Source organism: Cygnus olor, chromosome 7 (assembly GCF_009769625.2).
Source record: "Cygnus olor isolate bCygOlo1 chromosome 7, bCygOlo1.pri.v2, whole genome shotgun sequence".
Classification (NCBI taxonomy): domain Eukaryota; kingdom Metazoa; phylum Chordata; class Aves; order Anseriformes; family Anatidae; genus Cygnus; species Cygnus olor.
This window is the reverse complement of record NC_049175.1, coordinates 410,270-436,968: the sequence shown is the minus strand read 5'-3', so window position 1 is coordinate 436,968 and position 26,699 is coordinate 410,270. Positions and strand designations below refer to the sequence as shown.

General features: G+C 42.8%; 1 protein-coding gene across 1 annotated transcript; it reads right to left on the bottom strand.

Annotated features, from left to right (window-relative positions):
- Positions 1-1,874: 1,874 nt before the first annotated feature.
- Positions 1,875-25,654, bottom strand: LOC121073471 (neurotrypsin-like). The gene is made up of 15 exons (XM_040564373.1): positions 21,975-25,654; positions 19,820-19,865; positions 18,268-18,504; positions 17,305-17,428; positions 16,393-16,568; positions 15,722-15,869; positions 14,731-14,909; positions 14,320-14,461; positions 13,482-13,684; positions 12,336-12,477; positions 11,859-12,064; positions 11,202-11,280; positions 10,844-10,966; positions 10,043-10,323; positions 1,875-8,243 (listed from the first exon to the last, which is right to left on the bottom strand). Exons 1-15 carry the CDS (start codon positions 22,044-22,046, stop codon positions 7,933-7,935), a joined length of 2,469 nt encoding a protein of 822 aa, XP_040420307.1. The 5' UTR covers positions 22,047-25,654; the 3' UTR covers positions 1,875-7,932.
- Between the last annotated feature and the right edge of the window lie 1,045 nt (positions 25,655-26,699).

Here is a 26,699-nt window from a genome sequence, read left to right as displayed (position 1 = left end):
TTGTCCTCTCAATTGGTGTTAAATCTAGCAACCTATATTTATTGAGGATAAATAGTAGGAATTTAATGAATAGAAGCATGTGCTTTGTTTATTTCACCAGGTATCTTGTGTGAGTAGACACTCCTGTTTCAACTGAGCAGGATGCCCCCAACTGAAACAGCACATTCTGCACCCCTCCACCAATTGTCGGCAACAAAATTGCATCAATTTAAACAAATTGGTAAACCCCTGTAACTGCAAAGACAAACCCTGTATGACAATAAAGATTTCTCAAGTTTTAATCAACCTAGCTGTGGTTTAAATATTTGGAGAGTTGAAAGGGGTTCTGTTGAGACCTCAGTATTTGTGCTGAATCACAGGACCCCCCCCTTTCCTTAGTATTGCTGGAGATAATGAAACGGTCAGCCTAAAGTAAGAGAGCTTTCCTAAAGTAAGAGAGCTTTCCTCTGGTGCACTTGGTTACTGGTTCTATAAAAAATAATCAAACGCCAAGCGTGCAGACATCTGAATAGTACCCTTGACCTCTCTTAAACAGGTCTCTATCCCATGATTGGAGGTTGTAATCCTACTTGATCTCCAGCAAGCCTGTGCATGCAAGGGGGAGTGGAAAAATAGCAAGGAAGAAATAATCTTTAGAAGTACATTTTCTTCTTTGCAGCCAGCTCAATTTTATACAGGGTAGATTAATTAAACCACAAAGAAGAAAGTGTTTATTTTTGTTGTTGTTCAAAGGGCTTTTTGTTCTACTTTTGAGTAGGAAATATCACAGAAATGTAAACTTTTTAAATGGTTTCTGCTGAGCTGTCCAGCTACATTTGCATAAAATCTCTCATTTCCAAAAATCTCTCCCAAACTCTCTGCCATGACAGTGAGGGGCCTCACCACCCAGGCTAGCATACCACGCAAATGGGACAACAAGTCACTGCTTGACCCCTTCTCATGGAAACACCTGACAGCTACCCACTGCTGGCCTGGGAGCCACAGGGCTGGCATGGGCTTGGGTTGTCAACATGTTAGCTAGGACTTCACAGCAGAATTAATTTGTTGCAATTTTAATTCCTGCCAGTTTGTTTCTCCTGTGGGGCACCAAGTTTGTGTGAGCCCAGCATTGAGCTACACCTGTTTCCAGCTCAGCCCTTTGAGCCAAAGCTGCCATGATGACTGTGTGAAGGCCAGCACAGGTATAAACAGACAGAAGAAACAAGGCTTTTTGTTTGGCTGACATCAGAGCAGCACAGCTTCTCTTCTGGTAAAGCTGATTCACAGCAGCTGCCTCTTCCTTTCAGAAGACAGGGTAGTTTTGAAAATCTGTAAATACAAAGATGCCTTTTAGTTTTTGGCAGAATGTGATGGATTTGAAAAGTGGGGAGGGGAAGATCAGGTGGTGGCATCAGGGTTTCACCACATTGTTTGAATTTGTCTGTCCTATTCCTGTCCCCATCAGCACCTCTTAAATCCAAGGTTTTTCTAAACTTAAGTGATTCTAGATGGACCATCCACTACTTAAAGACCCATGTTGCCAGCTCTGCTTCCTCTTTTCGCTTTCACACAAACACAATCCTACTGCAAATCCAATTCTGTTACCAATGCTAGGTATCCCCCTGTGGAAATGCCAGGTTTGTTAAAGAGTGGCACAGCATCCAGCCCAGCAGTCCAAGGTTGCCTGAGCAGCATGCCATCTTCCTCCATTAGAAAGAGGAATTTGTGTTCAAGATTTTTTTTTTTTTATATTATTATTATTTTAATGTCAGTGGTAAAACCTGAATTCTTGTCTTCCTCCCTTAATAACTCTGGTAGCTATGGTAGCTATCCTAGTTCGAAAACTGCATGGACTAAAGCCCTGTTTTCTCCTGATTTCTTACACCAGTTTTGAAATCCGAAGTACCTTATAGCTGACAATCTGAAATGAGTATCCTCCTCCCAAGCCTTTGTACAACCTGAAGGCAGAAGTCAAGTTCTTTAATACAAAATATGAGACCTGACAGACTTGTAACCTTAGCTTTGGTTTTGACATTGTTTCTTTCCCAAACAGTGACTATGTGCTTTGGAACTTACTTGGTGAAACAGTGCTTACTGATGTTTGAAAGGCCATCTAAAATGCACACGACTCTGCTTCACCACTGGTACGCGTCGGCTATTCTCACAAAGCCTCAGCCATGAGCTCTCAGCTTCTCACAGGGAAAAGAGTAAATACAAGTAGGTGTACAAAAACCCTAAGTAAAAAATGAAGAAAGGGAGGTGTTAACCACAAACAGCTCTCACTTCAGTGAGTGCATGCTGGTTCCCAACAGCAAGCTAGAGACGGTATGCACAAAAAATTATGTGCTATAATACTTAGAGTCTTCACCAAGCCCCAATCTAATCATAATGACTTGGGAAAGTCACTGCAGTAGTCGGTGAGTTACTTTTCAAAGCAGGCGTTTTACACAACAATACAGATTTCAGCTTTGGAGGGTGGCAGGGGGAGAACAGTGTACTTGCATCAGTGTTTCATTCAAATTGCATTTTGCTTCCACTTTTCCAAAGTTTGGCTTTGATCCTTCAATTGGTGATATACAAATCCTACCCTGGAAGGTGACAAAATCATTTCTGAACAAGTTTGTTCAAAACTAGTATGTAAAGATAACAATAGCAATGAATTATGAAGCTGATACATAAAACCCTGTGTTGAGTTTTAAGTGCAATTAGTTGATTTGCAGATACCCTTCACCTGTTCCAAAAGGCCATAAAACATGGCATTCAAAGAGCTGTTGCATTTCATTTTTATGGTAGCTAATATGATACTGACTTTATAACATTCTTTCACACATTAAAACTGTTCCAAAAATAACATTAACACAAATATTTAATTAGCATAAATCAGTGCTGGGAAAAAGAGAAAAAAAACACCAAAAAAAACGCAAACTAAAACATGCCCTTGGAACAGGTTCCTTTATTAAAAATAAGACAGAGCCCCACACAGTCACTGTATAATCCATTTATTAACATATCTTGTGAGCCACTAGTGTTGATCCAAGGGAGATGACAGTTTTGGCAACAGTCTGATTTTAGAGGTACTCAGCCCCCAGTTAGTAGAAAGGGGTTTTAATAGGACTGAGTGGGCTGAGTGTTCCTCCTTGATGTAGGGAATTAAACATTTTCTTGAACAATTAAAAACAAAGCCCAAGACATTGGTCCAGGTCAAAATGCCTCATTCCACAGGGAGCTGTCCCCAGCTGGTAACCATCAGGGGCTCTTCTGTTCTTGTGTCCACATCCTCTAGGTGCAAGAAACTCCCAGCAAATCTATCAATATGGTGTCACTTAAATACAGTTCATCTGCCAAAAGCTTTCCTCTGATGGTTGAATATACACATAAAAAGTTGTCTTCAAGTGGTTTATAGATCATCACAGCTTCAGGATACTGGTTTCAGAAAGGAAGGCAGATAGACAAAATCAAGCCTAGTTCTCCTACCTCTGAAAATGCAAATATCCATGTTCCTGTATCCTAGCCAATCACTCCACTAATACCTTTGAGGAATTGATCTGCTACTCTTTGCTATAAAGGTACAAGGATTACAACAGTAATTGACATCCTGTCCAGGTTCATAAACAGCTGGCTGATTAATTACAGCATAGAACAACTCCTAGAAATCCTCTGAACAGCATTCAACTGCAGGAATAGGTTAAAACTTTACCCCAGCTTCAGCCGGCCAAAGCCTGGGTTGGTGTCAAGACAGGGCAGAGGAGGGTACCCAGGCAGGCACTACAGGTCAGAACAACACCAGCACTGGGTCAGCCTTTGCAGAGCACCAGGGTATTCTCTTAGGAAGAGGGATAACTGGAGCATTAATAGCTGCACCTTAGACACTTAACGTAGACACCACCTAGTCAACTGTGTCTTTCTCACACAGCCAGCGTGTACCACACTGCTATAGGAACTTATCTCACAAAGCGTTCCCATGGCACAGTGCAGTTGCCAGCAAGAGTAACTGAGCTGTCAGCTCCTAGAAGTGCTGTAAGGGCATCAGCCTCATTCCACTGACTAATGCTGCTAAGACAGACTGTCTCAGTCCTATAGGTATGTCAGCCAGGGCAACACTCCACACAAATCATCAGGTATTCTCTGCCCAGAGCTGCATTATACTTCACAGACATACCTACAGCAATTGCTCTGAGCTTAGAGGTGCTGCTGCACATGCCAGAGACAGGGTAAATTGACCTTGGCTGGTTTTCTCCCCATTGTAGCTGCCACCAAAATTACACCAGCAAGGTTAAAGCTATCTCCAGTATACATACGTAATATACATACAGTGCTGAAATCACTTACAGCATTGCCTACTATAGAAAATAGTACTGAAAACAATCAGTAGATTATTTTCTCAAACTGCATTCAGTTTAGGCTCAGAGCTTAAACACCAGCAGAAAGAGAAGGCATGGAGAGAGAGTTAGCATCTTATCAGACAGCTAGACAGTTTGAGTTGCAGAGAGACAGAGAAGCCACAGTTCTAGGAACGGAACTATCTGTAAAGGATGACAATATAAAGCAAGGCCCCTTATTTCCTCTTACAGCTGAGAACACAAGGATAGATGGGATTCAATGAAAACAAAAGGCAACTCATTCTGGAACTATAAAAAGAAACAATGTACTACAGAGTATAAAATGATATTGGTTATCATTGCCAGAAAATATTGAGGCTTAGTTGGATTAAATAAGAGATTAAACTTTTATATGGACGATGAAGTTTGGTTAGGTTAAACAATTTTTTAAAAGTTAGGGAGATGAACTCTGACATTAAGGAAAATTAAAAAAAAATAGTGCATAGTGTTTGTGCAATACCTAGAAGTCTGAGTACTTGTACTTTTATTTTAATCATGATAGCAATGCAAGTAATTAACTTAAATGGGCCAGGAACAAAATTTCCCAAAAGAGAAGGCTGTTAAAACTTGCTCAATACAAATGCACATGCACTGTCCTTTGAAACGTCTGCTGCTGGGCAACATTAGGTACAAAATACAAGCTAGAGTGGCTGAGTGCTGCTCATCCAATCAGACAATTCCAGTAAGCCCAGTGGCAAAGCATGTGAGTTTGGCTTGGACCACAAAGAGCAATAGTGGTGTTCTGAAACAGGTTGGGACAACGGAGGAGAGTATTTGCAGGCTTGCATACAGTACAAGTAAGGTGCAAAATTAGATGAAGATAATTCCTTCCCTCCTCCTGGCTCCTGGAGGACTCACAGAACATTAACTACAATGATTCTCACAGCTTCCACAGTGACAAAATCCAAGAGAAATATTTTGAGCTGGAACATGGGAATCTCAGAATACACTGCCAGGCCTGTGTCTCATACATGTTACACGGTCATTTTTAATAACTCCTGAAGGGCAACCAGTAGGCTTAAGGAAATAACCTTACAGTTTCAATCCTTTCTATATTTCTATGCCTCTTTGGATTATAGGTATGAGCTGAAAGATCAAACCAGGTTAAACTAGAGGTGTGACAGCACTCAAGGCACCTGCAGCATTCCAGTTTGGGAGGCTGAAGGTTAAAGCCAAATCCCTCTCTATTCCCAAACAGGTACTGCTTCTGCCAGAATGGAACTTGGGATTTAACCCCCTGCAAGACAAGAGGTCTGTAACATAATTGTCCTCGGTTCTCCTGTTATTTTAATTCCTGGGTGATAAGGAACAGTCATCAGTTTGTTTCATAGGGACTCTCTGCCAGTAGGTGTAGGACAACCTAGCCAGCACGGAGCCAAGCACGGCACTACTGAAGGACCAAACCCGGCTCTTCAAACAGGGTTATCAGCACAAGCTGACTGCAGACATTCAGCCCCGCAAGAAGAGGCACTAACAGATCAGATCAGTCTCAAATGCCAATTTGCAGAGGTTCTTACACTGCATGTTTTAGAGATTCCTACAATTCTTTTTTAAAATAAAGTTTCCAAGCAGGATATTTAAACAGCTCATTGCAGCAGTTGTAACCCAACTGTCTCGTAATCTACTGGAGAGAGTAAATGCAACTGTTTGGTTTAACATTCACACACAAAAAACAGACACCTCGCCAGGTCAGCACCTTTAGACTAAGCTGCTTTATAGGTGACAAATTAAAACTTTAGGCAATCACTGCTAGTTGAATCCAAGACAATTTCTAGGGCGCTGTCACCACTTGTCCTGTGAGATGACATGGTTAATCCGCAGGCCGTACTCTGTCTTCCGTTCTCGCCTTGCTAATCCCTAGGTATTGAACATTTCGGTGCCTTGAGTACACACCTCCCGGACAGCAGACCAGTGTCTGACCCAGTCAGTGCCTACACCACAGTGCATGAGTGAACCCAAAACATGCACATTTGGCACAAGTTCCACATGTCCCATACCATTTTATTACTCCATGTTTGGATCATCAGTTATGCAGCAAAGCTGCTCCTGAACAGACCTTTCTTCATTCTGGCTTGGCCACACAGCTAGAACACGCTGTTGTGCACTGCACAATTGTTAACACACTTAGCCCCTCTATTTGTATATTTTTCTACACACTCAAAAAAATTAGCTTTCAAAAGTAAGGAAGGCCTAAGAGTAGGAAACTGTTCACTTGTTTGATAAGAGGGAAGGAAGAAATTGAAGTATTCAACAACCCCTGCTTTCTCTCAGTATTTTTTCTGTTCAGGCTGAAAGGTCTGAGCCTAAACTATAGCCTGATGGCACTGCTGTCATACTCTTAAGCCAGTTTACTTCCACTGAGAGGAATGAAAAGAGAAATAGTGCAGAGAGAAGAGAGGAAGCACAGTCCAAAGGTTGCAAGAATAGTACACACTTCAGAAAAGCAGGAAGCTGCTTTGCAGCACACTTCCTGTTTTACACCTCAAGCAAATTACTCAGTCCTTGTGTTTATTTTGTATCTATACCCCAGAGTATTTCCATGTTTCATGGGAGAACTGCGAACATGGAGATGTTAAAGACTAAGACCACAAATAAAGGGCAGTTAATAACTATGATAAATAAGGTACCAAGAGAAAGTCCCTGCCATGCTGTTAAATTGTCTCAACACCTGTTTGAGATTAACATTACATTTGGATTTAAAGAAAAATAACATGTCTATTCAGCCTTTTGGAGTCACATTTTTAAATTACTCACAGTAATCATGAGGGCAAGAAAGCTGTTGTCTCTTAAAAATGAAGATTTACTCTCACACAAACAACTGATTCCAGGAGATGCTACTTCATGGAAAACAAACAAACAAACACCAAAGAATCACTATATGGAGAAAGCAGCAACAAAACCACAGCGTCTGACAACCAGAAATGTGTGGCACAGGATTACAGCTTGAGGGATAAGCACCTCTTAGGAGGAACAGACACTAAAGGGATCATGTTGCAGAGGATCTACTACTCAGAAGTGAAAAGGTTCCCCCTAGAGATCTAACAAGGAAGGAAAAAGAACACAACTGTTAGCCTGTTGATCAGCTCAGTCAAATCTTCTGATTCCTGCAACTGATGAGAGACACATTAGGAAAAAATATCTGAAGATTTCCACTATGCCAGAGCCTGTTGCCATCTCCGAGCATCTCACCTCTCCTTTCAGTGTTTTTCAAACGTCAAACATACAAAAATTGGGTAATAGATTTACAGAGACAGGCATCTCCAATTCTACCTTTTCTGTGTGCCAGGGCAAAGAAATAACTGTGACTGCCTTACAGGACTTGGATGGTCAGAGCAACACAGACTTATTTGTCCTACCAGTGTACACCTGCTTTCACTGCTCAGATATTTGGGACTAAAACGAAACTAAAGAAAGAATCAGCCATAACTGGTTTTCTCCCAGTTCTATATTAAAGTCTTTTCCCAGTGTCCAAATGACAACATAAACCTCCACCAGTCACAGGCCGGAAGCCACAGCCTTCAGCTGCTGCAGGGCAAAAGGACAGTACGTTGAAGTTCCTAGGGCTCGGACATTTTCATTTTAGCTTGGTCACTTTCTTGATCCAGGGTACATATTTGCTGACCTTTGTGTACACACCAGGGGAATCCTTTCGACCACAGCCATAACCCCAGGAAGTGATTCCCAAAATGATCCAACGTCCATTTGACCTCTGACACATGAGTGGGCCTCCACTGTCACCCTGGCAGCTGTCCACCCGTTTATCTTCAGAGAGGTTCCCAGCACAAATCATACGGTTAGTGAACTTCTGTCCATAGCGGGCCTCACAATCTTCCCGGGGTAGAAGAGGCACCACCCCCTGCAGTAGTGTTCTCGAATAGGACTTCCCTGGAACAGAACAGATCAGCCAAACCAATTCACACATAGACAACAGACGCAACCTAGAGCAACAGTTCTCAGCACAAAACCAGATATTTGTACATTTCATCTCAGGAACGTGGCACAGAAATAGGCCAAACTCAGCATCTCTAAACCATCAGAACTTCAGAAAATAGTACTGCAAAGCCAGACCACAAAAAAAGAAATGTAAGATCAAAGAAATAGGAAAGAGGTTAGAGAAAGAGGTTAGATCAAAGGATGAGTCTTACTCCTGGTTTTGCCAACAAGTAACTTGAACCTTGTGCAATCTATTTCACCTCTCTGAGCCTCCATTTCCTTCGCTATAAAACAAGGACAGTGTTTTCACAAGGGAATAAATGCAGTAACATTTGTGATGCACTCAATCCTCAGAGAAGTTTTGGAACATGTTTCAGAGGCATCCAAATATTATTCAAAGGGAGCTTACTTCATCTTTGGCCAGACTCGTCTCTATTTGCTCAGATCTCTTTATTACCACAGACTTGGTCAGAACATAAGGATCATGTGCAATATTATAGTATAAACTTTCTATGCCCAAGATTTACAGTAATTTACAGACTTACTGTAGGTTCACAGGGCAGTAGGTAACTCATTTGGAAAGCTGGTTTTGGTGTGTGGGAGGGATTCTAGCCATTAAATCCCACTACAGCTTAAGGGAGTCACATGGCTAAGTTGCTCCTTGATCCTTCCCAGACACCCCAAAATGACTCCAAAGGCAAATGTATGCTCTCAGTTGAGTAACTGAGTAACACTTGAGTAACAGCTAGAGAAACAGCTGGAAAGGAGGGGTAAGGCCAAAATCAACATACAAGCCCCTGGGGCTATTTGTTTTTTGGCAGCAAGTCCTTCTAAACATATGGATTTTCTCCAGTCACAGCAGCCCTAGAAAGGCCTCCTTTCCTAAATCCATGTTTTGCATCTATGAACCCCAAATGTGGAAGGACTGGTCAGCCAGTCACAAAGCTTCATTTAGTGTTTAAAGCTGTCTCCAAACTAGTGGATCCATGTAGGGACACCACCGAGCCCAGCATTTTAAAACATCACATTGAGAGAGTTAAGGATTTAGTAATTAATACATTTTAGAATATTTCCTGCTACCTTTTACCTAGGAAGCGTCATAGCAATGCAAGATGGCAGGCACAGGCTGTCTCAAACCTAGTGCAGAAACCAATGTCAGAGCCCAACTGTCCCTGGAGCAACATCTGGGGAGATTCATCAGTGACCTGACTTCCAAGAAAGGTCAGCTACTTCACAGGAAGAACACTGTCTCAGGTCTCTCCCCCTGCACAAGCTCTTTATAAACAACATAGTCTGAGAAAGACACTTTCCATTGCTAAGCTCCCACTACCACAGCAGGAGGTCATGGAAACACGAGGGCCTCCCTGAACAGTAGATAGGCTTTGTGCACCAGCTCTGCACAGGTTGTTGCCTAAGGGTTTTGCTGTGGGTAAAAATGCACATAGAAGGGGAGAAGCAAGAGTACTATGACCAGGTGGCAGCATTCCTCTCTCCCACATCCTCAGAAGGATGCTATGGCTACTAAAACTTCCATCATGGGCAGACCCAAAACAGCTTCAAAAATCAGAAAACAGTGATCAGTGCCACAAAAATCACCTTATTTCCTGCTCCTTGACACCACGTGCTTGGCACAGACAATAGGAGCATTAAGAACATGGCCTTGAGTTGGGCAGACATAAATTAATAGTGCATATAGACTCCTCAGTCCAGAATCCCCCATCCATCTTGCTCCTCAAAGTCCTGTCACTTACCTGTGTCTCCCCAACCAGAGATGATGCAAGCTTGCCTGTTGATGTCAGACTTCTCTTTCCTATCAGGAAGGCAGACAGGCAGAACGTGGTAATTGAAGTAGAGACAGTGACCTTCTCTGCCCCGCATTCGGACCAGGGCAATGTCATTATCATTGCTGCCAGCCCAGTAGTTTCTGTGGAGGACAATCCTCTCCACAGGCAGCTCCCTCTCAAACTCATCCTTCACACCTGTGTGGTAATCGCCTACCCGCAGCAGGTAGCGTCGTACATCAACACCAAACCTAGAGAAAAAGACAGGTAAGACCTTGACATTCCTACTCACAGAAACAGACTGATGCAAGCCTCAGTTGCTTTGAGACTGAACCACCTCCTCACAAACTCATAAAATAGTGCCAGGTTCAGAACTGTGGGATCTCTTTAGCAGATGTGATAATGCCAGCTGTTGCAATCACTGTCTAAGACGCACGAGACTTTTTTCCATAAAAAGGGCTACAGCAGTTGCAATAGGCCTATGATCTCATCTTTTCACAGTTCCTTAAACCACAGGAAGAATGACAAAATGCTGGTTCCCTTTAAGTGTAAAACCTCAAAGTTAAGAAGGCAGGTGTAAGCAGTGAGGGATAAAGCAAGCCTATCATGAGTCATCACTGTAAGAGCTCCAAGATCACACACAACATAACCTGAAGGTTTTGGTTTAGAAACTTTTCTCATGTAGTTCCACTGCACTGGGAGAATCACCTTTTATGAGGTTATCTTGTTTGTCTTTAACAATCCCTTAGGGCTCCCAGCTCTCAGACACACCTTTTGAAGCAGTGGGCTGCAGTCACTACCCAGCAGCTGCTGATCAGTGTTGCTCCACACAGCAGTCGGGTATCTCTATGAAAACCCTTCAGCCGTAGTGAGACCTGCCATGGCCAACCACCTCTGGAGAAGAGACAGAAGAATAACAAACATCACATACACAGGAGCTGTTTCCTTTTCCCATTTGCTCTGCCCTATCTGGGCTCAGCTGGCATGCATTCTCCTCTAGATGGGCACATTGGTACAAATGAAGTTCAAAAATCACAAGGGAAAATGTTTTAATAAATTCACCATCTGCCAGGCTATTTCCAGAGTCCTTAGGAAAGCTGGAACCAGTTCCGGCTTTTTCAGCAATTACCTGAGAGCCTTGTTTCCACCTATGATCCTTTTCTTGCGACGGTGAAGCAGGCGCATGCCACACACACCAGACTCTGGACCTGTACAGCAAAGTTAGGACAGCTGGGTAGATACCTTCAGCTTAAATATCAACTGCTGTCAAAGAGCCAAGATATCATTCCCCTTCCCTGAGGGCATTAATCTTCCTGGTAGCTGACTGCATTGTGTTGTGCAAAGGAATTTACAGAAGATTTGTTCCCAAGGCTTTCCTCAGTTTTAGTGGAGGTGCTTACCTCCAGTATTTGTAGTCTTATGCCAGGAATAGGACATCTACAGCTATTTCCTCGGTGCTCTAAAACCCAAAACTTGCTCATAGTTACTGCTCTAAGAAGGGTGTAATGACATGGCTCAAGGGAAGTTCTGAAGGGTCAAAGACCTGACACAAGTAGAGCTCCTGAGACTAGGCTGGAGCACCCTGTGCTCCTAAGAAGAGACAATGAAAACAAAACAAAACAAACAAAAACAAACAAAAAACAACAACTAGGAGGTGCAGGAGACTACATGCTTGTTTTGTAGCTAAAGCTTCAGCAAAAAAAAGAGAAGAAACACAGTGCAAAAGCATGCAGAGATCCTACAGCTCAAGCTCCAGACTTCTCCGTAGAAAAAATGGGCATATCACCTGTTCTCCTGATATCTTGGACCTTCTCTTCAACATAGTCACAGATCACACCAGCATCTCCACTGTGCCAGCAGCTGTGAATCCCAGTGTCAGGCCTGACACACTGCCCCAGGGTGTGCTCCACACCACTACATTCTACGTTGTTCAGATGGATGGGCCCTTGGCCTTCACCAAAATAAGCCATTGCCCTGGCTTTTGCTGTACCACTGCAATGAGAGAGAGGGTGGCTAACCTGCAATAAGCAGGAGGCAAGTGAAACTCAGTACGTTTTAAGAGAGATGATATTTATCGATCACTCCACACACAGACAGTAGGCTAGTACCTGCTGAAGGCAGCATGAGAAAAGGATTCTAATTCCTCAAGCATACACAGGTCTGCCAGAACTATGAAATGAAGCTCCCAGCAACAGGCCCAGAAAGACACCATTCCCCCCAAGAGCTATTTCTATTTGTAAGATGTATCAATCAGATCTCTTACCTGAAACCAAGTTGCCTGCAAACTACTGCAGCATCTCTGTCTGTCCAGCCATCATCACAGACGCTGCCCCACTGCCCATTCACAAATACTTCAACCCGTCCCTCCTTGGTGCTTTCTCCATCCACTAGCCGCACAGGAGGCCCTGCAGGAGAAAACACACGGGTTGCTGCAACCAAAAGTACCAAAGGGCATGAGGTGTCCAGAACTTGGGTTCTATAGGAAAAACTGAACCCTAGAGATCAATAAGCTTAAAAAAAAGGGTGGAGATCATATATGAAAACTATATCCCTCATTTCACCTTCTTGCTAAATCAGTAGACTGCATGCATATTAATTTATTTAATACACACTGTAATTCATATTCTGAAAGCTGAGTAAAGACAAGAACAAAAACAGAAGGAAAAGTATTAAGTGCTTAGGCAAGAATGGACAAGCTTAAACATGCCTTGGAAATAAATCCGTTAAGTGTTAAAACTACTGCATTATTCTAGGCAAGAAAAGAGTTCTATGTCCAGGAAAAACAATAACAAAAAATTAGATGCTGTATATTTCAATTAAAAACAGCTGACAAATTGCAAAGTCTCCTGCAGTAGAGAAGGCAGAGTCTATCAGCCCTCATATAAACAAAAAGTATGATGCTAACTTAAGATACATTTACAATTTGAATTAAGAGGGTGCCATCCAAAGAGGAGAGTGCCAATAACCACACAACAGCCCCTAACATCTGAAGTCCTCTTGTCTTGACAAGGTGTGATGCTAGTGTAACTACATCAGTTGCCTGATGTGTCTAGTTAAAGGGGGTTCCCATGTTTCCATAGACATGGGGCTGAGGCATTTCATCAGTGAGCAATGGCACAGTAAGGCAGCCACCATCCCTCAGATTCTCAGGTTTGTTTTAGAGACTGCCAACATAATTCTCTCCAGTTTCCATTTCTCTACAGGTCTGGCTGTACATCTGGTAGCAGAGCCACAGCTCTGTGGTTCTGCCCCCAAACAGCCAGGGCTCATTCCTCTGAATTCTTCCCAGAAAGCAGTCTTCTCATTCAGACAGCACAGGGAAAACTCCCATATCTGCCATAGTTTCCAAAGGAACAAACCAGCACGAGATACTTTCTCACTGCCCAGAGCAAGATGCAAGACAAGTTACCCAGGCTGCCATCAGTGACGGTGTTGCTCTCAGGGGAACAGCGGACCCCCACATCCTCCGCGTGCGAGCAGTCGTGCTGCCCCCAGTTGCTATGGGGACAGTCCAGGAGGGAGAGCTCTGTCCCCACACAAGCCACATCATCCAGCAAGATTAAGCCTTGGCCAGCAGTGTAATCTCCTTCAGAGGCCAGGGTAGCAGAACCACTAGAGGAAAGAAACAGAACACAACATCAGATTCATTAAAACTAGCTAATCCCACAGAGGGGCCCAAATTCAGACCCAAAGGGAAACCGGGCAACTCCCCTGCAGACGTCAGATCTGGTATTGGTGCCCTCCCTACCTAAGCTACTCAGTGACACACCGGATATCAGCCAAGTAGCTTGCACATCTCACCAGCTTCAGCTTTCAGGAAGGCCCAATCAGACCATTAAGAAAACCCTTAATACTACACTTTTTTGTCCTGATGGTCTTCATTCAAGCACTGAAGCAGTTGGTATAGTTTAGCTACAGAGCAAATGGGTAATAAAGTTTAGTTGACAGAGTAAACAGGCTGGTAGTGCTGAGCTGATATATCTGGAAATTTAAGGAGCCATAAAACATTATCAAGCCTGTTATCTGTTTTCAAAACAGGTCAAAGCAAGAGGTAACAATGATATCTTTTTCTTGGAAAAGTATGTGGACACCTAATAATTTTTCCTGAGTAAAAATTGCATAATGATAATAACCCTTCCAACAAAGACAGAATTCAAGGAAGTAATGTCTAGCCAAACCTGTTAAAGAGACATGGAATCTAATCCTTGAAATTAGGAAGCACAGATACTACAAACACTCATTCCTACCTGAAGCCCAGCTGCCTGCAGACCACCTGGGCACCAAGGTCTGTCCAGCCATCATCACATACTGTGCCCCAGTCTCCATTGTAATAAACTTCTACCCTGCCTTCGCTGGAGCTGCGACTACCAGCCAGTCTGACAGTGCCCTCTGCAAGACGTGGGAGAACGAAAGACCAGAACTCAGTAAGGGAGAAAAATAGGCTGAACCCCACTTGTGAAAACCCTCTACAGCCCACAAGAGGAAGAAACCAAAGGCACAGACAGTTGTGGGTACTCAAAAAACAAACATCCCTCAGCCTTTCCATGCCACCTGTGGAAAGCAATGAGACCACCACCTAGGCTGGCTCTGATTCATTTCCACCTGTGTAATATGGCAGTAAGGCTGCATCTGGATGGCATAGAGCTGTAGGTATGTACCTGTGAAAGGGTCACAGGAGACCCCAGCATCTTCAATGTGGTCACAATTTTGTTGTCCCCAGTCACTTTTCTTGCACTGGTCAAGTGAGAGTTCATTGCCTGAGCACTCCACTTCATCCAGCAGGATTGGGCCAGATCCTTGCCCATAGTGAGCCCATGACAAGGCTTTTGGGTTCCCACTGCAAATGATATATACACATGCTCAGTAAGGAAGGTCACAGTCTTGTTCACTTGTATTCTGCCTTGCACAAGGACTCTCCTACACTAGACTGACATCCTTCCATAGGTAATGTGTATTCCTGGCACAGTGGTGTTGTCAATTGTTAACCAAAATGCCTTAATAGGAAGTCCTGTAACAAGACCTCCTCTCCCAATACATAAAAAACATGTCCGTACCAAGAATGGTTCAGGTACTTGAGAAATTCTGAGGACAACAACGCCTCGATCTCAATGACAGGCAAAACTCTCAAAGTTGGAAGGATTTCAAATTTGACTTATCTATTTTTAAGCAATCCTGTGCCAATTTGTTTTTCAAGATTGCTCAGTATACAACAGCTCCCATGTTAAATGCTGGATGGCACAAAGAATGATGTGCTCTCTTGCTTTCCCTGACCGAAGAGGATAGGGGCAGTCACTGAAACTGAAGGTATTTAAATTTAAACAAATGACTGCCATTCACCTATGGAAATCACTATGACAAGTTATCAATGAGGCCAAGAAGATATGCATTAGAACATGTATGTAAAACTAATGAACAGGGATCAACACAAACAAGCCTTGGATAGGGATACACCATCTCTTTTTTATACAGCATAAACCCATAAAACTGACTGATTTTATACTGAATTAAGTACAAAATCCCTTTATAGGATGATCAGGGTTCTGTCCCTTTCCATAGAAAGGACTGGTATTATAGTGAAAGGAGATGCTCTCACATTCTTTATTCAAACTACTTCTGTTACCGCTCCATGATGAACAGCAGGGAAATTACCTGAGTCCCAGCTGCCTACAAACCACTTCAGCATCCCGGTCATCCCACTGGTCATCACAGATGGTACCCCACTTGCCATCATGGTAAACCTCCACTCGCCCTTCAAAGCTCTCCTTTCCTCCAACTAAACGCAACGGGACACCTACACCTGTGTTGCAAAAAAGAAAGAGATCAAAGCAGAGCAAGACAGAGACAAAGCACATCCAGCAGTTGAGGGTGTAGAACTATTCACAAGCCAGAGGATCTGTTAGGATGCTCTCATCCCACCCTACCACATCCTCCCCTCCAACCCCCCCCAGAAGCATCCATGACTGCATGCCACAGCATGGGGTGCAACTGGTCCACAGATGGCTCTTTTACTGGCTCCTACAGTGACAAGGACTTTACTATCTGCGAAAAACCCATCTTTAATAAAAGGGGATGTGCTCATAAGCAACTGCCATCTTGCAATAATTTTAGAAGTACGCCCACTCTGAGTATTTGGGATTGGGAAAAGATAGATCATTTTTCACTGGAAGGAAATAATCTGCACAGCAGGTGAAAGTAGGACATGCTCCAATGATTTCCTCTTTTCAGCTTCCTGACCTCAGATTTAGCATCTGATCAGTAACACTGGATTTCAGGTAACATACACACAAGAAATAGGTAACGAACCACCCCTGGAGATTTACCTTCTGGAGGGACGCACATTACCATGGCGCTTCCCTGGTTACAAGTTCCTGACACAGCTTCCTGATAGCTACACTGCAGCAGGGCTTTCTCATCCCCATGGCAGTTTGCTGACTGCAGGTGCAGGGGAATAGGCCACAGTCCAGGATGACTCTTCTTTCCAGCTGTGCCAATCTCACTGGAATGGAAAATGCAACAGAATGATGAAACACTGTTATATTGCTTAACTCACACTTGTTTTCCAGCCCAGTTGTGGCATTTCACATGAGCCCAGTTGACTGGGAGTACATAATGGAGTGTCCATTTTCAGTCCAGTGGAAAAATTCAAACAAGCACAAAGCAATTCCCCCTCTCCCTCCCCATGTAATCCATTCTGTTTTCCCACTTACAGCTGTGGAGTTGAACTAGTCAGAAATGGTACCCTCATTTGAGGGTGAAGGAATGAACCAACCCATCAACAGATTGTAATATGTCAGCACATCTAAGTATCTGAATAACCTTTTTCTTTCTCTGTTAATCTCATCTCCTTGCTGTTTGTAAGTTTGAATAAGTCCAAATAAGAGATTCCCTTAGAAGGTTCATAGTCTCAAAATCTCTAATAGATCAGTACAGTAATTCCAGCTGTTAATACTGAAAAGGGAATATAGTCACTCATCACAGACTTGAACACCAAGTTTTAGACACTGTTGTTTTGAAAAGTTCTTGCAAATGCTGATTGGGGTTGGACATAATCATGGGGGGAAAAAAAGGAAAAAAAAATCCGGTAAAGGACCCTGGTAAGTGGGCAATCAGCCCACAAAACAAATTCTTCTCTCCCAGCCAAGGTATTATGCCAGAGGAACAGTAACCAGAGAGGCTGTTCTCTCAGAGACCATATGAGCATGTAACACTTGCAACCACAACAAGGTTCTCACCTGAGACCTAGTTGCCTGCAGACAACACTGGCATCCCAGTCAGTCCAGTGGTCAGCACAGATGGTGCCCCAGAGTCCACCAAAGTAGAGCTCCACACTACTATCTTCAGCCAAGCGCACAGCACCTTCCAAAAAAAAAAAAAGAAGTCTTGGACTTGGGTGTAGCTGAGCTGGACCTGACTTCTCTCATCCCTGTTTTGGAGTGCTGTTACTGAAATGACCTGTATGAAGGCATGCAGAATGTGGCACCTCGACACAGGCACACAGCACACCTATACCTGTATCCTTCACTTTAACGAAGCCATCTTTGAAAGCACTTACACTGGTGAGGGAAGAGACTTTGCTATTTCATTTATTATCTGTTCTGCAAAATGCAGCTAAAAGGAGCATCAAAAAACAGGAGGACAAACAGAAGCGTTGCTCGTGAGTTGGTATATTGAGAGAGCTCAGCTCCTTTGCATGCCTCAAGATAAGCAGCTATCCTTGTATTGGCACTGCCAGGACTTCTATAGTAAGTCTAGGACCCACGTTGCTGCAGAAGATTACAAATCTATCCACAGAATATTTGTCCTTGTTTTATTTGAACTACTGCAATTATATGAGGAGAGCTCAGATATGGCTACTTAAGGAGTTGGAGAAGGTTGTTTTCCACATAACTTAAACTGCTTTCAAAATGGCATGTTAACAATAAGAAAAAGAAGTCTCTTTATATGAGAATTAAAACATTTATACAAGGCATTATAGCAGCTTAAATCAAATCCATACTATACAGACGTTCTTCTCTCACACAGATTAGTTTTTAGTCCTAATTCTTTTGACAATTTGGGACACTTAGTGTACTGTGCTTCTTTCATAGGGTATTATTGTATCTGCTACTTGCAAGTCTGTGCAGCACCTGTTTCTGGCCTGAACCCCTTGAGACAGTGTAGCCCACGCTCTGGCAGAGATACTAAGCAGCTCTTACCTTGGTTACAGTCGCAGTTAGCCCAGCCTATGGTCCCTGATGCAAGCCGGTAGAAGCACCAGGGTGTAGTTCCCCCTTCTGGGTTCCTGCAGTGGTTGTGGTCCCCTAAGCCACGGTCTGGGTACTGCTGCACATAATCAGGGAAATCTGCCCAGTTCAGGCACTCTGCCCCGGCCTCAGTGACCGCCAGCGAGCCGTTGTAATACCCAAGAGGTCCGATGCCACACACGCTAGACACTGGGCACAGAAAGGAAGCTGTTAGCATAACCTAAGGCACCTCACATGGAGGCACAAACAATACTGGACATATCGGCTGATTTTCTGAACCGCTTTTGTGTTTACAGTCTTGATTGCTACTTGCTTGTTTGATTTTAGTTACATCAGTCTTTAAGGCAGATGCTACAAGAATGTTTATACATACTATCTAAAAACCAAGTTGATCTGTAAAAAACAAAACGCATAGACCTTTAAAACATGTTAACTCTGGGCCCAAACGTGGACTATTTGAACTAGTTCCCATTAATGATTATTTCAATAGAGGCATTCCCTTTCTCTGGGCCAGCAGATGAGCCTGGCAGACTCTTCTCCTCTACCTGTTTTGGTACCTGAATATGATACTCTTAAGTTTGATCCTAGGCTCTTCAAAAGATTAACTGCCTGTCTAAACTGATTGTGACTGAGAAGAGTTTAAAATTACCCGTCATTTCTATAAAACAGGAAGGTGGGAAATAGTACCATACTTCACTGTATGTATGTTCCTTATACATATTAGCATATAACCTGGCTTGTCTGAACTTATAGGAAAGGAAAGGGAACCACTTTCATGGGGGAGTGTAGATGCCAATATTCCAGGCCAGTGCCTACACATGCAAAGAAACCCCAACAAATAATTAAATATGGGGGGAGGGGGGGGGTTGGGAGACAGAGAGAAAAAGAGAAAATTCACCTTTCATGACCCTGAAATAAGAAATAGGGAAACCAGAATAAGATTATGCGTGAAGGTGTGCTTTTTAAGTGTGCATAAAACGGGAAAAGACAATTCAGAAGTGGGTAACAGCTGTAGTTCTATTCACTGAATAAACAAAAAATATTTCAGAAAATCCTTCTGCTGTAAAGACATGTAAGGTAAACAGCAGGGGTAAGTGACAGCTAAAGGTTAGCTACAAGGTACAAAAGTGAGAGTTACAGTAAGCTGTCTGGAAAACACACTGTGCTCCTTGGATTGACTGGGACCCTAAAAGGGGGGCATATGACAAGACAGTACTTACTAGGAGGAGCAAGCGTGCAGAAAAGACTGAACAGAAAAACAGATGAAAGGAAAAGAACACAGTAAAGGAAGAGAATTGCAAGAGTATTAGACATGAAGAAGAGAAAGTAGTCTGAGCATATTGGTGAAAGAGATAAACAGACACTGAGGCACAAAGGAGAAAAGAAATGGTGGAAAGAAAGCAAAGAAGCCAGACAGCAGTGGTTCATCGTACCTGTAGTCTCAGATCACCACTGCAGAAAAAGAGTCTGCTTGATGACTGAATTAATAACTTCGTGTTCTTACCTGCACTCTGCAAATGGTTTTGGCTGGGCTGGGATCCCAGAAGAGCCTGGGAAAAGAAACAGAGCAAAAGCAGAGAGATGATTATCCGATGAAATAAACATGGGCATGTTCTGAAAGCATCTCGGCCTTTTGCTGCTTTAGGCAAACACACCTTGGTAACCAGCCTCTTCCCTGTTCTCCCTATTGCTCTTCTTCAAATCCAATCACAGCTCTGCCCACTGACAAAAAAAATGAATAATTACTGACCTGCAGAGATTTACCCTTGATCTAAGCACTACATTACAGGGCTCTGCTTGTTCTTTCCAGGGTTTCAGCCCCAATGCTCTGAGCAAACAGAAATGTAAGTCAGAGTGAGATGTCTACCGAAAGAAAAGCTGGAAGAAAATCATTGTTACCAGTAAGAAAAAATGAACAGCCACTCATTCTCTGTCCATGTAAAGGGTAAGCCTTCTATGATCACACGAGTAAACAGATATATCTACCTGATGGGATGACGCTCCCAGGGATCCCTGTTAAAATAGCAATAAACATCCACATATGAAGCAGGAAGCATGTAAAGAAGAAAATCCAACATGGCTTTTTGAGTATTTTGTTTTTACTACATCAAAGTACGATATGTCCTATGATATTATTATCCAAGTGTAATAATATAGCTAAAAACAAAGAATATGGAACAAAGAATTCGAGCATCCTGTCCAGTGCCAAAACTGCATTTCCTCTTGTAGGCAGTGTTTTGGGTGATTATAACTTGACTGCTGGTTGAGAGATAGGGATCTCCACTTCAACACCATTACATGGTATGCAGGCAGGTGCAAGACCTTCACAGACCCAGAGTGAAAAGAAGAAACTGTACGTGCTTCTGCTAGCTCCATGTAGTTTAACTCTTTTCTAAATACAGCTGCTTATGAACAAAGGCTTCTACTTCACAGAGCAGAGGTGCGCATATAAAGAAAACTAGCTATTGCAAATAGTTCTGTTTTTCTTCAAAATGCAGTAATTTTGCTTCTCTCAGCTTCACCTCTCCTTGGAAAAAGGTAAGAGTAAACTTTGGGAATTAAACCAAATCCACCTCTGGAGTAAGCCAGGAGAATCCCCATAGATGCCACACACCTCCTCATGGCTGATTTCATTTACAGATTGAGCTTATGAATAACGGTCCAACAGGTGTTGAGAACCACAGCCAAGCTTCACCATCATCCTCCAGAACTCAGAACGTGATACAGCATATTGAAAATGAATTCCTTACATGGTTCAGGAACTGTGCGTCAGACCTCAGGTGCATATGCGCAAGGGGATGCACAGATAAAACAGTAATTAACTGTCAAAACCCTATTCAGCCAAAAATCCATTTGTCTTCACATATCCAGCTGTTCTGAACTCACATAATGTTCTGTAAAACAGCAATGCTGAAGGACTCATCTGAGGATCTCAAAGCTCTCTGTAAAGAGAGGAAAGTGAGCTAAACTATGCTTTTCTGACTGTCCAAAATCGCACACAAGACAGGTGATCAAGGCATAATCCAGGTACCCTGACTTCTGGTTTCTAGTGTGCACTTGTACACACATATAAGCCTGCAAGAGATAGAGGGATTAATAACTGGCTGTATGAACGACCAAACACGCTCTTCCTGGAGACTGACCATAAATAAAAGAACCGCATTCTAAGTAATATGCTTCCCTTTTAATGAAAAACTAGTTGCCAGTTTCTGTAGCAGTTTCCAAAATCCTTCAATAGTCATCATCACCAAATTTTAGTGCAAACAACCTGTGCTGCAGTCACTGCCCCAGGTCTGTGTGGCTATAGATCATCAGTCCACAACAGCAATAGGGATAATCAGTCCATCAGTGAAGAACAGAAACAAAGGATCCCTCCTGCCAGGGTCACTGCAGTGCTTGAGTAACGTGGGAAACCTGAGCCAAAGCATCTGCAAGCCCTTGTGCATCTGCTTCGCTGCTTTGTTTCCTTTCCTGAGTTTCATATGCAGAATGAAATAAATCCCTCCCCAAGCCCCCAACCCTTCCCAGAGACCACAGCTGCCTAGATACTTGAGAAAACATATTCAATGAGAACATGATCCACTTACAGTGATGATATTAAAAAAAAAAAAAAAAAGCAATGTGACTTTTTACAAGCAGATAGAACAATAATTTCTTACCTCCCTGCTTCTGAGACAGGATAACAGACTCAAGAGCTCTACCAAGAGTGTGAGTACTTTGGGGATCTTCATCCTTCCTGTACAAAGTGAACAGAAGCTTTTTCAAGCTTCACAGTCTCATTTTGCTGCTGGGCTCAGCTGCTGCCTCCTCTTCTTGCTCTCCAGCTCAGTTTCCCCAGGTGCAGGGCACTAGCTGCTACACATTGGAGGTAGTGGGATGCCTCTTTCATTTCTGCATGGGGAAAGCACCCCTTTCCCTTCCACCCGAAGGGAAGGAATCAAAGTTCCCAAGAGCATCTTAAAATTTCACTTTCCTCTTCCTCTCCCCATCTCTTCTGCTTGACTCTTCTCCTCAGAAAGGGAAAAAGAAGGGAGAGAAATAAGGGAGGAGAACATGCCCCAGAATTTCTCTATCACCTTTAAAAACAGCAGGAGGCAAGCGCAGACGGGTAGGGCACAGCCCTCAGCTTGCTCCCACACCTCAGCTATCCCCTCCCTTTCCCTTGCTGTCCCAGCCTCTCATTTTGCTGTGGGTATGCATTTCTCCAGAGTGCCAGCCTCCGCCTCTCCACCACTGTCTGCCCAGCAGCCCGGCCAGCCGCTCTCTCTTCTCTTGAAATTCCTTCTTTCCACAGCTGACTCTTCCTTCCCTCCCGTAAGCACAAAGGCTGTAGCGGCAGCAGGGATCTGGGGCTTCCTACTGCAACAGCTCCAGCAGCGAAACTGAAAAAGGAAATGGCTTGTACAAGCACATTTGCCAGAGATTATACTTGTTGGAAGGAATCTGGACTTTATCCCCCCTCTGCTGCCTCCTTGATTAGCTGCTTGCAGCTTCCTGAGGTCAGACTTTCCTCAGGCTTGAACACAGATAAACGGGTCCCAGAAAATTATTTTAAGAATCTTCCAGATTTCCCCAGGAAAAAAAAAAAAAAAAAAAAAGAAAGTGGCACAGCCCTCTCTAGGACGCTTTCCCACTTTTCAGCTCTGCATCTTGTCATTAAGGATATTGCCTCCAGAGATCTTTTCCATCAAGTGTCTTCTTGACCTTGGACTGTAACGTGATTTTTCATTTGATTGGCTAGGGCGATTTCTAGAGGACTGATCATTATTTTATTGCTATGAATAATCTTATTTTTTCCAGTGTTTTCAGCTTACTGCTCCTTCATATAAATTAGGGCTAGAGGCTATAACAAAAGTTTTAAACATTATTAAATCTAAGAAGGCTATTGCTCATTTTGAAGCTGTTCAATTTTGGATTTTTTTTAACATGTTCCCCATGCTGCTCCTCAGCTCAGTCTAATGGACATTTCCTACTTTTGTATTTGGATTATGGAGGGATTAACTCTTAGTGTTCTGCAGCATAAATCATGAAGGTCACCTTAAGAAATGAGCTCACTTCTGGCCAAACCTGCTGAGAAGCATTTCCAAAGACACCTTCAGCATAAAAACAAGAAACAGGCTGATACAAATCCATTGGCTTGATGAAAAGGCTCTTTTTTTCTTTTCCCACTTATTGCCCATTACTCTCTTCACATGACAGTTTTGTGTTGCCTCATCTTTAGTTACTCATCAAATGCAATGAAGTTGCACTACAGCTGGATCTTTTACAGGAGGACTGAGTGAGTGGTAGGAGGGAGCAGTTTCTTGAGTGGCTTTGTACCACAGTGCATTCTGGACACAGTGGATTTGGCCAATAATTACACTCAGTTAATTAGAAGAAAATCTCCTATATCCTATGATCCTCGTAGCTCAGGAGGCAGATGATCAGGTCAACAGAAGATGGAAATAGCTTAGATGCTATAGCATTCTGTAACTCTCAGGCAGCATTGGTAAAAAGGAGCAAAATGAAAAGCAAAGATGAGAATGTGTTGGAATTTTAGAACCACTTACTCCAGTGAAAACACGAGGAAAGGACGTACTACAAACAATAACAGAAAATCCACCAACACTTAAAGAACTCTGCTCCTTAGCCAGGAGTTGAGAGGTTGTTGATGCCACTTCAAAACTCCCAAGATGATGGTCACCTATCTAACCCTTTAGAACCAGAAAGGAACAGATGCATTCAATCTCTATCTGACATGTACTAATTGAGTTTAGAACCTACAGCAAAAGACTGTACTGGATTTCTCTCACAGTAGCTTGCTTCCCTCTTAAGTAAAGGCTTTTCTAGGTATTTTAAAGTGATTTACTCAAAAGGAAAACACAGACCAGTGCACCAAAAGCAAGAGAAGTCCAAGTTTGTTATTCAGCTTCCTGATGAACAACAAACCATGTCAAGATATACTGGTCTTTGCAGTAGTCTCCTCTATGGCGGGTCCTCTTTTGAAACTATTTCCTTCTTGCAAAGACCTCCCCCTGGTTTTCTTGCACATGTAACGACATTTCCTTGAGATGGATTTCAGATACAAAAAGAGCTTCTCATGGCTATGCATCTCTTCTTCCTTCCCTTATTTGCTTATACTCTGCTACGAGTCAAACAGTATCAAAAGATTTGCCTACACAGAAGGGTTTTGCTATTTAAGTGACCACAATTTTACATCTAGTTACACTGGCATCAGTTCTTCTCTGGACTCTCTCAGCTTAAACAACTTGCAAGAAACCACAAACTAAATTAGCCTTGTCTGTGTCTAAGACTGACCAAGCAGGAAATCATGCCAATATAACTATGGTACTTTAAACATGTTTTACTTCATCTCTAGATACATTACTTAGTTAGAACTTTCCTGTGCGTGCAAGTTTGAAGTAGCTGTGATTACCTAAGTCCACTATTTAACATAAATCACCTTCTCACCCTGATTAAAAATAATAAAAAAAAAAACCACACCTGCCTTCTAAAACAAATGTACACCTCAGGAATTAAACCTATTACTCCTGAACTGGCAGGACTACTATTCATAAAACCCAGCTGAACACCAAGTTTTCCCATTAAAGGTATATATTCATCTCTCTAAGTTAAGAAGCAAGAAAGTAATTTTGCTTGCCACAATAGGAATAAGAACAGGTTCAAGTCAGTGACAAGACTGACTTGGTGCCAGGAACTGGGCCTTAGTGTTTTTGCTAGTCTCATAGCTGCATGTCAACAGAGAAGGTAGGGCAAATACAGTTAAAGATTACAAACTGATGCAAGTGCATATCCTTCAACAGAGGTGGTTCTTTGCTTTCTCAAGTGACCATTTTAGTGCAAACATCATTTATACAGAGGTGCTATAGGTCATTCTCTTGTGCATCTACTGAATACTTTTTGGTAGCCAGTAGAAATCATTAATCCTTAGCAGCTTTGTTTGCAGACTACTAATTACAAAAGCACAGTAAGCCTGCTTCTAATTGATAACTAAGGTGCAAGTGGAGAAAGAAAAGTATTTAAAAAATGTAAAAGTACAAATCTTATTCTGACCCTCTAAGGACATCAGGCATGCAGATGCTGAAGGCTATCTGCTCAACAGAAAAACTAATCAATAGCAAATTTCCAACAGGAGTACTAGGGAGCAAAGGATATTTTAAAAAGTTGGAATAATCACAGCTATTTTGCAAATCTAAACAAACAAAACAAAACAAAACGTCAATAAATCTCCCTCTGGTTCTGGGCCTAGATGCCGGTCAGGCTAAAAAGAAATTGGCCAGCAGGGCTAGGGAAGTGATTGTCCTCCTGTACTCAGCTCTGGTGAGGCCACACCTCGAGTACTGTGTTCAGTTTTGGGTCCCTCGTTACGAGAAGGACATCAAGGTGCTCAAACGACTCCAGAGAAGGGCAACGAAGCTGGTGAGGGGTCTGGAGAACAAGTCTTATGAGGAGTGGCTGATGGAGCTGGGATTGTTCAGTCTGGAAAAGAGGCTCAGGAGCGACCTTATCGCACTCTACAGTTAACATTAAAGGAGGCTGTAGCGAGGTAGGGGTTGGTCTATTCTCCCATGTGCCTGGTGACAGGACAAGAGGGAATGGGCTAAAGTTGCACCAGGGGAGGTTTAGGTTGGATATTAGGAAGAAATTCTTTACTGAAAGGGTTGTTAGTTAGCCATTGGAATAGGCTGCCCAGGGAAGTGGTTGAGTCACCATCCCTGGAGGTCTTTAAAAGACGTTTAGATGTAGAGCTTAGTGATAATGGTTTAGTGGAGGGCTTGTTAGTGTTAGGTCAGAGGTTGGACTTGGTGATCTTGGAGGTCTCTTCCAACCTAGATGATTCTGTGAAATAGACAATGGTATTAAATCATCTTTTTTAACTTCTTTGAATGTTAGTCCAAAATGACAAATCATTTGGATGAAATGTAACTCTTCCCTTTACATCTATGTGTTTGTCAAAAAATTCTGAGAATTTCCTACCCTCAAGCAGAGACTGAGTTCTGAAGTTCAGGAAAATCAAGAAAAAAAATAATCAGTGTTTCCTCCCTAAGAGATCTTCAGTGAAACCCTAAGAAACATAGAAACAAGAAGCATAGTTAACAGCAATCATACACAGAGCTGGTAAAATATTCAGGCTATAAGGAACAAGAATAATATTAAGGAATTCCAGCAGATTTGCTTCAATCCTGTAAATCCTACTTAGGAGGGTAGGACAGCTAGTCAGCTTTTGCATAATTCTTTCCCCACCATGCAATCACGTACAGGTCTCTGCAGCAATTTTCTTAACCAGTGAGCTCAGCACCAGGAGCAACAGAACCCAGTTTTCTGTTATGCCCCAGCAACAGTACAAGCCCTGAACTCAGAGCAGATGCTGTCACGTACTGCAG

Coding starts and splice junctions, on each gene's coding strand:
- LOC121073471 (XM_040564373.1), bottom strand. CDS start 22,046: ATGAAGATCCCCAAAGTACTCACACTCTTGGTAGAGCTCTTGAGTCTG. Junction 16,569..17,304: donor TGCAGGCAACTAGGTCTCAG/GTGAGAACCTTG, acceptor TTTCCATTCCAG/TGAGATTGGCACAGCTGGAA. Junction 14,910..15,721: donor TGTAGGCAGCTGGGACTCAG/GTAATTTCCCTG, acceptor TATCATTTGCAG/TGGGAACCCAAAAGCCTTGT.